The 16766-nt window shown below is 37.0% G+C and overlaps 1 protein-coding gene across 2 annotated transcripts in view; it reads left to right on the top strand.

The window, feature by feature from the left end:
* The window catches only part of USH2A (usherin), a 367630-nt gene that overhangs the window by 248943 nt on the left and 101921 nt on the right, over window positions 1-16766 (top strand). For both annotated transcript variants that reach the window (XM_057365137.1, XM_057365136.1), the window contains 6 exons: window positions 1445-1779; window positions 4959-5081; window positions 7631-7794; window positions 9753-9962; window positions 11307-11509; window positions 13337-13449. In XM_057365137.1, coding sequence (XP_057221120.1) covers window positions 1445-1779; window positions 4959-5081; window positions 7631-7794; window positions 9753-9962; window positions 11307-11509; window positions 13337-13449 — 1148 coding nt within the window. The remainder of the gene's footprint in view (window positions 1-1444; window positions 1780-4958; window positions 5082-7630; window positions 7795-9752; window positions 9963-11306; window positions 11510-13336; window positions 13450-16766) is intronic.

Below are 16766 nucleotides of genomic sequence, written 5' to 3'. Positions count from 1 at the left end.
GGCCTTAAAGATCCTTCTGTACCTAAGAAATAACATTTTGTAATCCCAAGGCTCTTTTAAAAATCATTTTATAAATCAAGATTCTCAGTTTCCACAGCCATGTGTAGTTTGGCATATACAGTTTTAAAGATATTTATTTTGGAGACTGTAGAGAATTAAGGGAAAAGTTCAAATTAACTGAAACGAAAGTATCTTGGTATTACTGTTTAACACTTCAACACTGTTTTTCTTATTTTGTTCTATGCATACYGGGGTTTTAGGCATATCTTGGTTTTCTCCATTTCTGTGTTCTTTTCTGTGTTGGATTCAATCCTTAATTATCTCATGCCTGGGAGGAAAAGAGACAGCAATTGTTATAGATGAGTGGGTAAATGGCAAGGAAAACAGTCCCAGAGCAAAGCAAAGCTGGTATGCTTCCTGCACTGGAGTTTCTAGGGAAATGAGTATTGATAGATGCTTTTACAATACCTTTGTGAAACTTTGCAATTCCTAATATGTGTTAAGTTACATGGCCTCATTGTGCTAGACTGCAGTCTTCTCTATTGTGGTRCAATAGCAAAAAGCTTTAAAAATAATTTAGAACATCCATATGCTTTATATTGAAATAATATGRGTGTTAGTCCTCAGTGGATCTGTTAAGAATAAATATGTATATAAATATGCTATCAAGAAACACCCCCCCCCCCCCCAGAAATCTAAAAAACTCCCACCTAACTTCAGTTCTGTAAGACTAAAACCACAGTAAGGATAGCAGTGTACCTATCTATAGATATGTGTATGTATCTATGTGTATAAATGTATAAAACATATTAATTCTGTATGTTATTTCCAATCCTTTTGTGATGACATTTTTTCAGTATCATTTTATAGTTCTTAGAATGGAAAATGGTGCCTGTTCTTTGTCTGTTACTTACCAGTGTAATATATTAATTAAAAATAAAAGGGAAAACCTGCATATTTCATCATACAAAGAGTGCAGAAAAAATTTGTTTTCTTACAGGAGTTAATGCAGTTGCAACTTTCTGAAAATTGTGCAAACACAAAGTAAGATTTGTTTTTATTCTGCCACTGGTAGTCAGGCACACCAAATAATACACCCTAAAAAAATAAATGACAGCTAATGAAACTTACGATTATTTTTGTACTTTTGCTAATACATCTGAACATTTCACAGAATTTTGAGTGGTGTGGAGTGTTCACATTTTATTGGTGAAGTGAAATAATAGATTTTTCAATGGTTACAACTGTTACATATGAACCTCATTGAAATTAAAGGAGACTAGATTTCTAACTTATTTCCTTTTAAAAATAAAAGTCTGTTTTGATGGAAAAGAACATCTTCATATCCCAGTTGTGTCCACGATCCGTAGCATGTTGTGTCTTTATTTCTGCAACCTGACTGTAAGAAATCTGTCATTTTAATTTTTTTTTTCTCCTCCTTCAGGTGTCCTGGAAACCTCCTCTGATACCAAATGGAGAAATCCTCAACTATGAGATCCGCATGCCTGACCCACGAATTGTCATTGCTGGGAACCCTTCATCAAGGTTGAGCCATTTGGTGACCAACCTTGTCCCCTATACGAACTACTCGGTCACTGTCATCGCCTGCACTGGAGGTGATGGTTTTTTGGGAGGCTGCACCGAGAGTTTGCCTACGAGAGTGACCACACCCTCAACAGTTCCTCAGAGCATCAGTCCCCTGTCCGTGACTCCAATCAGCGAGTCCTTTATTGCCATCTCTTGGCAACCACCGCTAAGGCCCAATGGTCCCCATCTGAGGTAAGCTGGGACTGAGACAGCAATTTGCTTCTCCTTTCCTAAATCTCACTCAGCAAATTAAGTGATGCAGACTCACTTTGTCATGTGATCTCTTAATTTTGGGCTTTTTGAAGTTCCTCTTTCAGGCTCAGAGAAGAACCAAGATTTTTTAGAGCAAGTGTGTTGTCTGTGCTGGAAGGCTCTGGGTGTTTCAGATCAGTGGTGTCTGAAAAGCCGAAAGGAGCAAGCACAGGATTTGCAAAGTCAYAAGTGGTTTGGGCTGCACCTTCATCCACTTTTTGGTGATGAGTTCAGGCAACAATTTCCACCAATAAAATGACAAGAAAAAGAAGAGATCTCTGTAAACGTGATTTTTTTAACTCATCTGTGTGGGTTATTCCACATAAAGAGAAAATRACCCCTTGGAAGGATGATGGCATGAAATAATCTTCCAAAACGAAGTGATGAATAAATTTTAAATAACACAGTACATTGGAAAAATGGGAGTTAAAATGCTAGAAGTGTGAGGGTGTAGTCAAAATAGGAAATGCAAGGAAGTGCTGGGTATAGCAGGCTGGATTTCATCACAGGAGCCAAAGAAAGGAATCTCCTTTGAGATTTGTCTCGAATTATGGGATGGCAATCTTGACTTGAATGTTGATTACTGAGCATGTGTACAGATATACATTAAAAAAATACGGATTTGAGTGCGTAAAGGCTTATAGAGACAAAAATATCTTTATATATACACAATAAAAAAGTCAAATCTTTCATTCTAGTGCTTTAACGTATCATGAAACATTGTGCATGGAGTTATAGCTCTCTACTCCATATGTTCTGGTTAGCAGCTCTCTTCTAGGTGCACTGATGGGTTCAATAATTATCATGTAATGCCATTTCAGTTGCATGTGTTATTACAGCACAGTAGCTTGACTTTTTCTTCAGGCTTAATTAGGGCACACTACAACTGAATGAAATGATGATTGCTCTACAGTAATATTTGAAGTTTCAGAAAAGCAGTCCCTGTTATTCTGGGGTTAACAACACGACCATTTTAACATAGATTATTGAAGTAATTCAGCACGACCTACATCTGCAGATTTCATTTCTTTCATGGTGTGCCATGCTGCCCTCAACAAGAACAACCACTGAAGCAGCTGCTCTGTACAGCATGATGGAACAAGAAGTCTGCAGCAAGCAGAGTAGCAGCAGCAGCTGCCAGTGGGGGTGATTTACACATGATCGCCACTCAGTGTTCAAAAAGATTAGATGTTTTTCAAGATTCGTCTATGAAATATATTGGACAGAATATGCCAGGATGGTTTCCTGTAAAGCTGTAATGATCTGTCTTAGGGGTTGACACCGATGAACCAGTCATGTGAGAGCTGTTCTTGTTATAAAGTCATCTGATTTTTTTGACAGAGTTGGAGTTTAATTAGTTTTTGCTATTTAATTTCTGAAGTTTTAACCCCAGCTTCTGCAGTAATTCAGTTTGGCATCACTAAGTGGCACAGTGCTTGCTTGTACCTGTTGAGGGTTATTCCCTAACTCAACTCAAGGGCAAAAGTTGCTGGAAGTTGTGTGCGTGTACTCACTAGCTGCCATGGAGCATAGGAAGTGTCAGAGCTCTTGTAAGAGCATCCCAGTTGATTTCTGGTTTTAGAGCAACACTAAAACACTGTATTATGCAGTACCTGTTAAATACCTCTTCATACAGGGTCTCAAATCTGGAATTGTATTATCCAACATGTCCTTATCAGACTGGAGATGACCTTAATGTTTAGAAGTGTCAAATTACACACAAAGCCATTGGTCAGCGTGATCATTACAACATAGGGGTGACCCACACCAGGGTATTCTGCAGAATAATTAAACACAGAAACATTTTCATAAATATGYACTTAAAATGAGGGTGTTAAAGATCTGCCTGGGCATTCACATACTTTGTCTGGAATTTAGCAGTAAGCACCTTTCCAGAATAGGGGGGGGCAGGGAGAGGATGAAACAGCGGCTCAGCATTTTAGAGAACCAAGTTGTACATTTAAGTGAATATATATGCATATGACCCTAATTTGCTGGGCACCAGTGGAAACTGTTGTAACTATAATTTGATTTAAACTGCAGCTCMCCATTGAAAGCAATTTCAGACTGGTTCTATGACTGGTAAGAAGGGTGCAAGCATCTTTTGCTATTCTAATAGAACACCACTGTAAAACTGAAACAGTTATTGTAAAAATAAATTRAACAGTCCTGTGGAACATAATAAAGAGTAATAATCCTAAAGATTTTGAACAAATCTGTCTAATTTTGTTTCCTTTAGAGTGTAGTTTCCTTTGTAATCCCTAGGWTGATTAGGAAATGCAAAGTGTAATATTATCCCCTTTAGTTTTGTAGGCACTAAGTGATTTCATTTTTTTTCAATTCCATAAAGGTTTTGTATAAAAGATGATGGAGAGTGTGTGATGCAGCCTGGGTGGAAAGCATGTTTTCCAAACCAGGCAGTTTCATGGCTGACCTGATGAAAGATGGGCTTTGGCTGACCTGCTGTTTGGAACAGAGACAGGAATACTGCTTCAGATACCAATTAAAACCAGGAAGAAATAGTTTGGTCTTTCATGCTCACATCATGAATTTCTACCCAAATTCAAAGGTGCTTTGCTAAGGACTACAGATGGATGTAACAGTTAACTCGCTCTGTGCCTGTTTTCTCATGTAATTTGCACTGTGGTTATTTGCAAACGCTTCTAGTACAAAGGCACTTAAGCTACTACTAATAGCAAAATAGTAATAGCAATGCCTTTGTTTCAGTCCATTTGMAAGAAAGAGACATAATTCCATATTCTGGAGCAACCTGTGCTTGTCATGAAAGTCTGCATAAGGCACTGTTACTGGACTATCTGGACATGGTCTTGATAACATTTCCACAAAGTTTAAAATCCGCAAATCATTGAATAAACTGATTTATTTTTCAAGTGGAAATGCTTCATTTTCCATTTTCAAAGTAATTTCCTTTTTTTTAAAGTAATTGAATGTTTTAAATCATGAAACATTAAAAAGAATGTTTATCTCAGGAAGTTTACAGCTGTAAAAACAAAATAATGCATGGGTTTTAAAAAAACCTGGTTGGGTTATTTTTTTTTTTTTTTGTGTAATAACATTAGTTGAGATAATCCTGGTGTTCTGCTTGTCTTTTGTGTTAGATATGAGCTCCTGAGACGTAAAATCCAGCAACCACTTGCATCAAATCCCCCTGAAGATTTAAATCTGTGGCACAATATTTACTCAGGAACTCAGTGGTTTTATGAAGATAAGGGTCTTAGCAGGTGAGATTACAAAAACTATAAAAACAAATGCTGGCATTTTGTATAGTGTATGTTTAATAGTTCAAAGTATTTCTTGTGTCTTTATGTAGTGAACATATTAATTATGTAATGAAATATTTTTTGTCATCATCTTTGGTGTTAATCATTCTAATATGTAGGGATTTATTATTAGTCTGTCATTCTTGACTCGCACATTGTTTTGCTTTGAAAAACAAATGAAAATAAAAATCTCATGAAATTTTAGCATTGAGATGCTCATGCAATCAAACAATTTAGATTTATATGTACAGATGCTCTAGATTTGTGTGTCGGCACAGTTACAGCACAGGCAGAAGGTTTGAGGGAAACATCTGAAACTTGTTTTCAGCAGTGGTTTCTTTTTTACCTGATTTTATTGTGTTTGCTTCATCACAATTAAAGGCACGGTGTTGAGAGTGGGGAAATGGAGTATGTGCTCTTTCCTCAATAAGTAACAGACCTGCTGGGTGGGATAGAGCGAGACATTTGCTCTTAATCAGTCTTAGTTTCTCCACCTCAAAGTCAAGGCTACTGCTCCTAAAGACAAACACACACATGAAGAAATTGTAGTGGAAGATTTGGCATGGATTCTGCATTTGGTTTTTGTCAGTAAAGTCTCAGGAAAGCCCTCAAGGATGGTTTCAGAGTGTGTGCTCTCTGTTCTTGTTTGCTGGTGTGCTTTATGGGGACTCCATGTCAATCACTGACCCTCAAATAGCTGTACTTTTCTTCTACTTCATTCAAATTGCGTGAGCATCCCTCCTGAGCACGTGAATCAGGAGACTGCAGCCTCTGCTCCTGTCAGAGATACCAACCCAAATGGAGGGCTGCTGCCACTGCCTGCTTGCTGAGAGTCACTGCTCATTTCCATCTGCTGCAATCAGTGCTCAGGGAGCTGTTCTTGTACCAATCCTGCCCACGTGTCCATTTCTTTCTTTCAACCACATTTGAAAGTCTGCATAGAGTTGCCTTTGGCTTTAGCTTTGTTCTGTGGCACCGGCCGTGGTCATTGACCATGGTCAATACCTTCAGACAGAGCCTCAGTGACCAGTCCTTGGGCACAATGACATTTTGGGTKGAATGAGCTATGGCCAAAAAAGTGTGCCTAACCCTTGGACACTCCTGAACACTTCTCTTGGGGAYGATTCTGCAACCTGCAGCTATGTTTTTGCAGTTAACAACTCAGTATGAGTTTGTGGCTGGAGAGAASATGCTGCAGAGAGGCTCAAGCTTTATTTTTCCCTGAAAGAAAATTTGTATATCAGCATTTCATTCGTCATACTTTAAGCATGTTTCAGAATTGCTGGKTTTTTTTCAGATGGTTTCTTCATTTCTAATAGGGTATGACAAACTAATTTTATTTTCCTTGTTGAAAATATGGATCCAAAACTGAATTGCAAATTCCCATCAGTAAATTGCAAGACTAGATTCCTTTTTTTTCTTTAAATTGTGTGTATCCTACAATGTCCAAGAAAAAACTACATGTTTGCAAGTGATAGAAATGTATTGTATGAAATGATATTGAAATGTAGATACATGCAGAGAGAGAAATRAGCTGKTTTTTTATATATTGTCACTGTCATGCTTACWGTTAGGTTTGGAGTGAGTGAGTTCCCATTAATTTGCTTTCTTCTCAGTGGGACTGCTAAAGCTTAGCTCTTTTGAAAATCAGGGTGTTAGAATAAAATGTCTAAAATAATTATAAAAACAGTAAAATAAGGTAAATATACATGGTGATTACTTGTTTGTACTGAAATCTCTAAATATTAGGTGTTTACTGTACTCTTCTKTATTGCGTCTGTAGGTGTTTATCCCAATGTGTTGCAGCTTCAGTGAAAATTTGAGCAAGGTGATCCTGAGTTTCTGTCTGTGCAGTTCTGTGTGAGGCTTTTTATKAGGAAATTAAATTTGAGATAATGAAATCCCACTTAAAGTACATTAATATGCCTTTTGATATAGGCARGAAATGATGACGTGACAGTCACTTGGTTTACTAAATACGCATGTAGTATTTAATAAATCTGTGTAATTGGAATATGCAGAGTTCTGAAGGAAATTACTTTATTAAAGGACTTTGAGCTCCTAGTGCCTTTTTTGGGATGTTTTTATAGTAAAAGAGTCCTGACTCTGTGGTGAATCCCTTTTACAAATGAGACCCTGCAAGTTAAAATCGATGGGTTTCCCAAAAGAGGAAAAAAGCCTCATTTGATTAAATTCTGATCCAAATTTTGGCAGGTTGCCACGGCTGTAATTACATATTGAATTGAGCTATAATCTCTCAACACCTCAGAAGCTACAACTATGAAGAAGTGAAATAATGTGTTTTATTTTTGTTACCATGTTAATTATGAGGAATTATTTTGAAAAGATAGATGCCTCTTATCAAGTCTTCATTGGTGCACACCATACAGATGAATTTTTGTGCAGGGGGACAAGAAACAACAGAACTTTGGCACAGGCGGAAGATTTACAGCAAATGTTTTCTACGTCTGATTTTTTCATTCCGTTTAATTTTTTTTAAAACGTCTCAGGTAYACAACATACGAGTACAAGCTCATAGTGCACAACGAGGTAGGATATACATCAAGTGAAGAAGTGATAGCTACTACATTAGCAGGATTACCAGAGAAAGGAAGTGTCCTCGCYGCACGTGCTGTTAATCACACTGCTGTGGAAGTGGAATGGTCAAAACCCAGTAAGTGTGCTTAGTATTTATTCCAGTAACTAGATGTTAACCTGCCATCACTTACCATGGCCTGCCTTGCTCTCAGAGGAAATGCAGTCCTTGTCTTGATTTATGCTATACCTAGATGTCCTTGAAAGGAGAGGAAAGAAATAGGGGAAAAAATGTGCACGTTTTGCTCTTTCTCAGTCACGTTYGTATTTATTATATGCTCTTTCTGCAGAACTAGAATAGTGAAAGTGAAGAAGTAGTTAATGCACACTCATGAGACATCTATAAGTACTCCATCTATGAGTACTACACAAAATTCTTGTGTTGTCTTTGTGGCCTGTTTCATYCCTTTGTATAAAAATTTACATCTAYRTTCCTTCATGATAAGAGGATCCCTTTTCTCTTTCTTTTTTGCTTTTGTCCTTAAAATGAATTTGGCCAATTTCTCTAGTTGCTTTGTTAATACAGCAGTGGGGAATTTCTTCATGACTTAAATGCAAATGATATTGTAAGGACTGGGTGCTGAATTGCAACAAACGTAGTCTATTTTCTAATTGCATGCCTGAAGTAAGCATGCTTATAAAAACTGACAAATGTAATAGATCTGAAGCAGCTCACTGAAGTTTCATTACCTTAGTAATCTAAACCCCTGACCTTCTAGATGTAGGTAATGCAATCTGGTTTTATTTTCATTCATATCTTAGAAATTTCCTCCATATATGCTTGTGAATGCAGAGGTTAAACACCAAGACAAGGCCATTCATTTSAAAATCTTATACTATTTTATTGCTTCTTATGTTGCAATAAGTGTATTAACTATTTTGTATATCAATGTTCCTTTTTYTTTATAATATTAGTTTTCAAATTAGTTTTATGTTTTCATTGGGAACTTGGGAGTCCTCAATAGAAGTTCCCTTGCACTCTTTCATTTCCTTACTGAAGATTTCTGACTTTTAAGGGTTTAGGACTCTGTACCACTTAAAAATAACAGATCATTTTTTGATTAAAGGTTTTGATGACAAAACCATTTATTATTAAATCTAAAAATGTGCTTTTGGCTTTTATCAGTACTTTTTCCCAGTGAGCTGRATGCTATTCAGTGGCACAGTGTGTCATTTCAAGATATATGTGTTAGTGCTTAAAGTTTTTTTCGTAATTGTACTTTTCRTCTCGGTGCTTACTGGAAAAACAGTTGCATTTAGTCAGATCTGAACTTAAACTGTTTGACAAAGGACAGATAAGATAACAGATGACATCTGAGTTACTCAGATGGTGAAGACTTGCCTGGAATCTGTGCTTATCCATCAGCTCAGACCAGCGAATGCCCTTCCCTGTGTAGGCAGAAAATTATACTGTKTTTTCTTTCTTTCCCTGGGCAAGTTAGTGCTGGGCAAAACACATTTTAGAAAGAATTTGGGGTTTTTCCCCTGTATATATGATGCTTCTGAGTGTATTACAGCTTTACATGTCAATGATGTGATCATCCTTGTTCTGAAACAATAACACAGAGCTTCTCACTGTCATTGTGGCCAAAAAGCTGGGTAAAGGTGAATGTCACTGGAATTTACAGCTTGGGCACTGGTCCCTTTTCATGGCTAGAGGAATAACACAGGAGTGCAGTGGGCTCTGGGAAGTGTTGTTCAAAGGGAAGGAGCAAAAAGGCCTGCACTCCATGCTTTGCAGTGGGTTTTACCTGTTGTTTATTCCATTGTCTTCATGGGGATGTCTAGAGAAAGAAGGCTTTCTCCAGTGTTGGGTCGGATGATGAACCATTAATGATTTCGACAAATTAGGGAGAGCAGTCTGCATCACTCCTTGTAAGGGTGAAGTTGGAAGTACTTGATGGAATCTTCCATTTTTTGTAAATAACAGGGTCAGCATAAAATKTATTTACCTTTCACAATGAATGTTATTGATAAGGAATTTGCTGACTGAAAATTTCCCAGTTAATATTCCAATKCTTTTCCTTTCCTTTCTAGCACTACAGGATTTGCAAGGAGATGTTGTTTACTACACCGTCTTCTTGAATTCTACTGATGAGACAAGATCTCTGAGGACCCAGGCAGATGTAAACTCTGTAGTCATAGATGATTTGCAGCCCAACACAGAGTATCAGATATTTTCTCAAGTTTTTAACGGAGTCCACAGCATAAACAGTGAAGTTGTGCATGTGACTACCTCAGATGGAGGTGGGTTAGCAGTGAATGCAGCTTGGCTTAAAATCTGAGAATGAAATTGATTTTTGTTAGGGTTGAGATCAGTCATCCTTCCATTATAAAATTTCCGGTATAAAAGAAAAAAGGTCTAAAACCTTAAAATGCTTAAGTGCTGGTTGTCATCGTGTGGTGGATCAATAAATGGTCCCACTGAGACACAAGCAAAAGCTCTAATAGCAGATATTAACCCAGTTTGTTCTCATCTTCTCCTGCATATTCTTGTCTGTGTGCACTAAGTTTGGAACTGAGTTCATATCAATAAATGGTGAAATTTAGAAACAATTAATGGGYTTTTTAAAAGATTTGCTCTGTGAAGCGACATGCTTTTGACATGACAGCAGTACACAGGGCCTTTCCTGACTCACTGGAAACGCTGGGTGTAAGTTCAGTCGCTAAGAAAATTCTTTATGAGTCATTTCTATGCCAGTGGACAAGTGCAGGGCTGGGGGTGGAGGTTGAGGATAAAATAATAATAAAAAAAAATGGTGCATCTGAAATGTGTTTAGAATGGTCTTTCTAATCTTTTTGCTTTATAAAGTCTCATTATAAACATTATAATATCATTACCTCAGAAACAAGTGTTCCAGGTCATTAGCAAAGCACTTTAAGGGAGGATTCCATTTCCTTTCTCATGCCAAAGGTCAGCACCTTTTGTTTATAAAATAGAATTGATCGTGAGGGCAATTTTTCAACTGGTAAAGATGGGTTCTTATGATAAAAATAGGTCTTTGCATGGTTATTTCTGACATGCTTAGATAATTATGTAATTTAACGCTATAGAAGGTGTTGGTTTTTTTTCTTCTTTTTTTTTAAAATAAATGTTAGACTTCATCATTACCTATAGTAATCAACATTTGAAACCATTTACATAATGGAAATATTGCATATTGCTTCATCTATAAGGCTGATAATGTCACGTTCCATCAGACATAAGGTATTTTGKTCTCAGGTTTTGCTTTAAAAGCAAAATGCTCTTTTTTTTTATTTTTAGAATTAGGATGGGGGAGACAAAAATAATATTTGCACGTTGGCAGTGCAGATGGGTGAATAATTTATCATCATATCTCACCGGCCACATACTACTGATGATTGACACTATGCTGCTGGTATAAAGCATTTTACCATCAGCTCTCATGATTTCTAACTGAGAGTATAATAAGCCAATTTACAGAAGACTACAGACTGTGATAACTTCATCAGAGGAAAGCAGATAAGCAGTGAACCCTTTGCTAAACCTAAATACTAATCTGCATTTRGTTAAACAAGTGCTTTTGCAGAGACAGCTGGAGTTTATTCAGTTTCTTCCTTTATTTCTAGAGCCTGAGGGCATGTTCCCTCCAGAGGTTGTCATCATCAACAGTACAGCTGTACGTGTCATCTGGACATCGCCTTCAAACCCGAATGGTGTTGTCACAGGCTACTCTGTCTATGTAAATAACCAGCAGTACAAGACTGGAATGAACGAGCCGGGATCCTTTCTTTTAGCAGATTTGTCTCCCTTCACCGTGTATGATATCCAGGTTAGAACAGCTTTTCTGGGTTGTGTGACACACTTTCTTTGTGCTTGTTTACTTCTGTGTGAATTTCCAAGAAGAATATTGTTTCATAAATTTCTCTACACACATGGACATATGTTTGCACTGATGCTTGTATGGGTATACATAGAAGGCATACATTTATTTTTAGAATATTATGGTTTGTGTACACTTTTCATAATACAGATTTCTATTATCTCTTTTTTTCAAGTGTCAAAAGTCCATTTACTTTCTCCTAAATGCTYTGTGCTTCAACATTAGCAAAGCCTCATCATATATTACAAAGAGGCAAAGATTATACTCCTACTCATTAAAAGAAAATTGCAATTGTTTAAGAAACATCAGGCATGCATGGTATATCGGTACAGTGAGATAATGATGTTGCATTTGACATCCCATTATCAATTTCTTTTCCTTATCCTTTTGAGGGCACAGCAGAGCTGATCTCTGAAATCGTCGTAGTACTTTTTATGGTCCTAATAAGTGCAACATTTTTCCTTTACTTTTCTCTTTCTTTGCCTCTCTACTCACATATATCGTGAAAGGCAAAATACTGTGGACAAAAACATAATAATAAAAACTTTAAAAATAAATATCTTTCTAACCTGACTTTGTATTAATATATTCAATAAATGGATTTTGACACTTAATTGTAACTATTCCTGTCTGTTTCATGAAGGTTTGGTTTACATTGTTATATATGAGACAAACTTAGTAGTACCAYGTATACCTAATTCTGAAAATTTGCATCAGTTACTCCTGGACATAAATAAACATCACAAACAGACACACCATAACAGATTTCCATGTTCCAGCCCCTCTGAAGCTGCAAACCTCCATCCATGAATACACATATGACTTTCTGAATGCCACTTGGAAACACATTTGTCTTTTCTCAATAACAATGCAAATTCAGTGTACTGCCTCACTTGTAGACCCTCTATATTAATTTACCATGGCCACCTTCTGTTGCTTGAGATGTTAATTATTCTTTTCTTCTGCTTTGGTGGTATTTATATTTGCATCAATGTGATCCAAAAAATGTAAACCAAATGTAAAACCAAAATAAGTTCCCTTTCATTTCTTTTTCCTTTAGATTATTTTTCTTCTTTTCCTGGAAATAATATTATCTTGGATGCATGTGCATCTCACTGGTAATCTTCCTCTATTTTTTTTTCATTTTCATGCTTTTTTTTTTATTTTCAGGAACTTCCCTGTTGACAATACAGAAACAATGTTGTGATCCTTCACTACCTATTTCACTTTGACTCTTAGTTTAACCTCAAGAGTTGAAGGAATAAATTTTAATTTCTGTGGCATTTTTTTCTGAACAAACTGTATGATTCCTATTTGCATTTCTCACTTTTAAGTTACAGAATAGACATGAAGGAATAGAAAACACTAAGGAAAAATTACTTTTATTTTTAYGTCAGAATATATGGTAGGAATAGAAACCTTACTCAAGGCCTCAAATCAAAGCACATTTTTTTCAGTATTGTGTACTAGGGTCTACRTATACATGCAGATAAACAAATTCAYTGCAACTCTTTTGGTGATRATTTAATAGTAAACAGCAATTAGTGCCAGAGGGCTGCATGTACCCTTCTTTTGAAAATGGTGTGGGAAAATGTGATACAGTGCAGAATATCTCTGGTAGATATACTTATCTCAAAGCTGCAGTATTTTCCTGGCTGTATGGAATCTGTTAAATAGAAAAGGATCATATCTCGGGTGAAGAGAAAGTCTAAGCAAGTAGCAGAGCTGAAATATTTCTGCAGCTGAATAYGTGAGCCTCACGTTGTTGTCCATCAGGTTGAAGCCTGCACGGTGTATGCCTGCGTAAGGAGCAACGGGACCCAGATCACCACTGTGGAAGATGAGCCAAAGCAGCTGTCAGCACCCATTATCCACGTGATTGGCTCAAGGTACTGTGCTATAGTGGTTTTCACATATCAGGGAGATTTGTAGCTGGAATGGGGACCAGAATRTAAACTTGTCTCCTCAAAATTGAGTAAGGTGCATAAAAGAATTCAGTATACACTTGGAAAACATTTTTAGTGGTTGTTATCTTTGGTCTTGGAGTTTTTTCGCTGGAAGATCAATCAAAGAAGTCTCACCCTTGGTTGATTGTACATACCCATTTGGGTWTCACTGTGCTGTGATAATAAATAAGGCATAAGTGGAAATAGTTAAGAGAAGAAGTGTAGTGGAATGAAAATTATCACATTCTGCTGTCAGTTAAGAAGAGGAAGATTAATGTTCAGGGAGCAATGCGATGCTGATAATGGAAACTTAGAATAATTCTGGGTAAAAAAGAAGTCACCTATCACAGCAGTAAGAATTAGTAAGCTATCTTAAAAGGCGTGCATATCTCTGTCTCCTTGAACCACTGTTTGCAATCTGCCTGTCCATTACATCCCCAGGCATGGGCARACTTCTTAATTGTAAAAGAGCATCTAATTTGCAGTCCTCAGACGCAGCCAAATAGTAACTTGTACAGTGATTGTTTGGGAGTTAATATCTTCCAAAGACAAACTAAACTTGCTAACAGAAATTCTGAAAATGCTTTTCAGAAATACGCCAACAATAAAGGAGTTAACCTCCTGTGTTTTGTATTATTGTTCCTGTGATTTTCCACTTCTGGTGGAGTATGCTCATTAGCAGTGTTTCATCAAAAGAAAAAAAATCTTTTGAAAATAACTTATATCTAACATCTGAGCCTTCAGAAATGGCCAGCAAAATGGAGTTGTTTCTCCAGTCTCTTAAGGATTTTGGCTTCCTGTTTACTATTTGCATATTTTGCTTGAATTGAGCATTTGTGTATGTGTAAGGGTGAAATTAAGCTTGCTATTTTTCTGTCACACATATAGATATAGTCAAAGCTTGTTTGATGATAAGAACTCAATTCAAGATCTCATCTTTTGCCCTTGGCTTTAACTTATGCATGCCTTTGTCTGTATTGCCTGTACTTGTCTGCACTGCAAACACTTATGCATGTTTCTGCTATTATATATAGACTAAATATGTCATAACACATGAATGCAAADGGATCAAAAATGCCTTCCTACTTTATAATCTGCTCAGCCAGAAACAGACTCTGTTTCTACACTGCCTTTTCCTACATGTCATATTATCATCAGCTGTTCTTATATCCCAAAAGAATACTAACTGCTGATCGATTGCCCGGACATGTCTGGCCGTGGCCTACATGTGCCCCGGGTAGTTCATTTATTTGCCACGGTGGATTTGCTAGAGTGGAATTTAATCAATAGCTAATTCATTAATTCTGGTCCTCGAGTATGTAGGGATTGTGCAGTATAAAAATGACTGGCTGGCTTCAGCTTTGATTGAAATATGACAAACACTACTGCTGACAGCCTTGGCAGGTKCTGGGCTGAATATGAATTTTGCTTATTTATCCTTTGTAAAAGAAAAAGCTTGGGCAAAAAAAAAAAAAAATCAAACAATCGTTTGTGTGGACAAGAGGACATTTTAATACATATCTGTCATCAGAGAGTGAAAAAAGACATTTCTAGAGTATGGGCTCATGGGATACCTGAGATATAATAAAGCCTGTGCAGTTTATTGTCTTTAATTGGAATAATGGCGTTTTCCCCTCCTCTGAATCAGTTTGGGGGGCTGTATTATTGATGAGAATGCTGTAGGATAATGTCTTTGTAGCACTCACAAATAATTGTTTTAAAATTTGCCTCAAGGTGCTACATGACAGAAATTATAATTTCACCCACCAACTTAGAAGTCTTTCTGATAGCAGCTCCATCCACRCTGTTCTAATGAAGGTTATACTACCAGAACCATTATAAATACCTTACTTTTCCACCCCTTACAGTTAATAACTCAGCTTCAGGCTGAAACTTGGCACAAAAGGTCGCAGTCCTGAAATAATTATTTTATAATGCCAAACTTCAAATGGAAAACAGTCTGGGACTCAATCCTGACATCCTAAGTCAGGTTCTGGTTTGTTGTGTTTCTTGCCTGCGTTTAGGTTTTCCTGGGGAAGAGATTGCATTGTCCATGTTTAGGYAGAAAAAATGCTGTTGAAATCAAGTATGCTTTTGGTTTGATTTGTTTTTAATTAGGACTTCAAGATTTGACTCTGTAGACAAGTATTTTATTTTATTTCACAATTTAGAAAGTACTATGAGTACTGAATGCCTGTGGATGCTGACTGAAAATTTGTGTAGTGGGTTTAATTTTCCTGGTGTGTTGGAAAATAGCGCATTATGCTTTCAAACACACTTCTTTCTCTTTTTCCTTGTAATACAGYAATTCTGTTATGTGCTTAATTCAAAGGTTGATGGCTCAGAAAACACCATGTGGCCTTACCTAGGGAAACTAGGAAAARTCCTTCATGGCTTCATGAAGAGAGGAACCCTTTAAGCACTTGGGGGGAACCAGAAACCCTGGTCAGGGTGTAAGAGAAAACTCAAAGAAGATAAGGACATGGGAGAAAAGTTAGATGGATTCCTTGGCTTCGTATGCAGTAGCAGGGGACTTCAGAAGGTTCCTRTATCACTTGCTGGTTTTGGGTGAACAAGATGGAGGAATTATTTCAAATTAATATGTTAGTGAAAAGGATTTTAGGAAAAATGGGCAACAAATAATTTGAATTRTGGTATTTGCTCATGAGTTCTAAAGGAGATCACACATGAAAGTGTCAAACTGCTGTCCTGTGTTAAATGACTTTCAGCTGGTGTCATTGCTGGACAAATGGAAGCTGAGACAATGTAGTGAAGATTTCCTCAAGGGGATATTGGGAACTAAAGACCAGGAAGTCTGGTTTTCCAGACTGGGAGAATGGTCAGAAAGTCACAAGACACCTGATCACACTCCCTACTCCAGTAATGGGAAAAACAAAGCTCTGACACATTTCTCCAGGAAGTTTGTAGCAACACCAGAAGCGTGATGTCATTTATCAGACTGTCTGGACAGTGTCATTCTGCCTCTCTAATTATGTCAGCCCTGCATCCATGGTGCACCAATAATGCAATAACTCCTGTGCAATAATGCTGCAGCAGTTGCTGCTGTGTGTGTGATCTCCTGATGAGGGAAGTATTTTATCCACTAGTCATTAATAATAGCAATGTTCCCTATCTAAAGACTGTCAGGTGAATCTTGTGTTGTGGTTTTTTTTTTTCTTTTTTTAGGGAAGTATTTTATCCACTAGTCATTAATAATAGCAATGTTCCCTATCTAAAGACTGTCAGGTGAATCTTGTGTT

Source organism: Malurus melanocephalus, unplaced genomic scaffold (genome assembly GCF_030028575.1).
Source record: "Malurus melanocephalus ecotype Western Australia unplaced genomic scaffold, MMel_1.1 scaffold_48, whole genome shotgun sequence".
NCBI classification, from domain to species: Eukaryota; Metazoa; Chordata; class Aves; order Passeriformes; family Maluridae; genus Malurus; species Malurus melanocephalus.
Note: the sequence above shows the minus strand (reverse complement) of the source record. Positions and strands in the feature narration are given on the sequence as shown.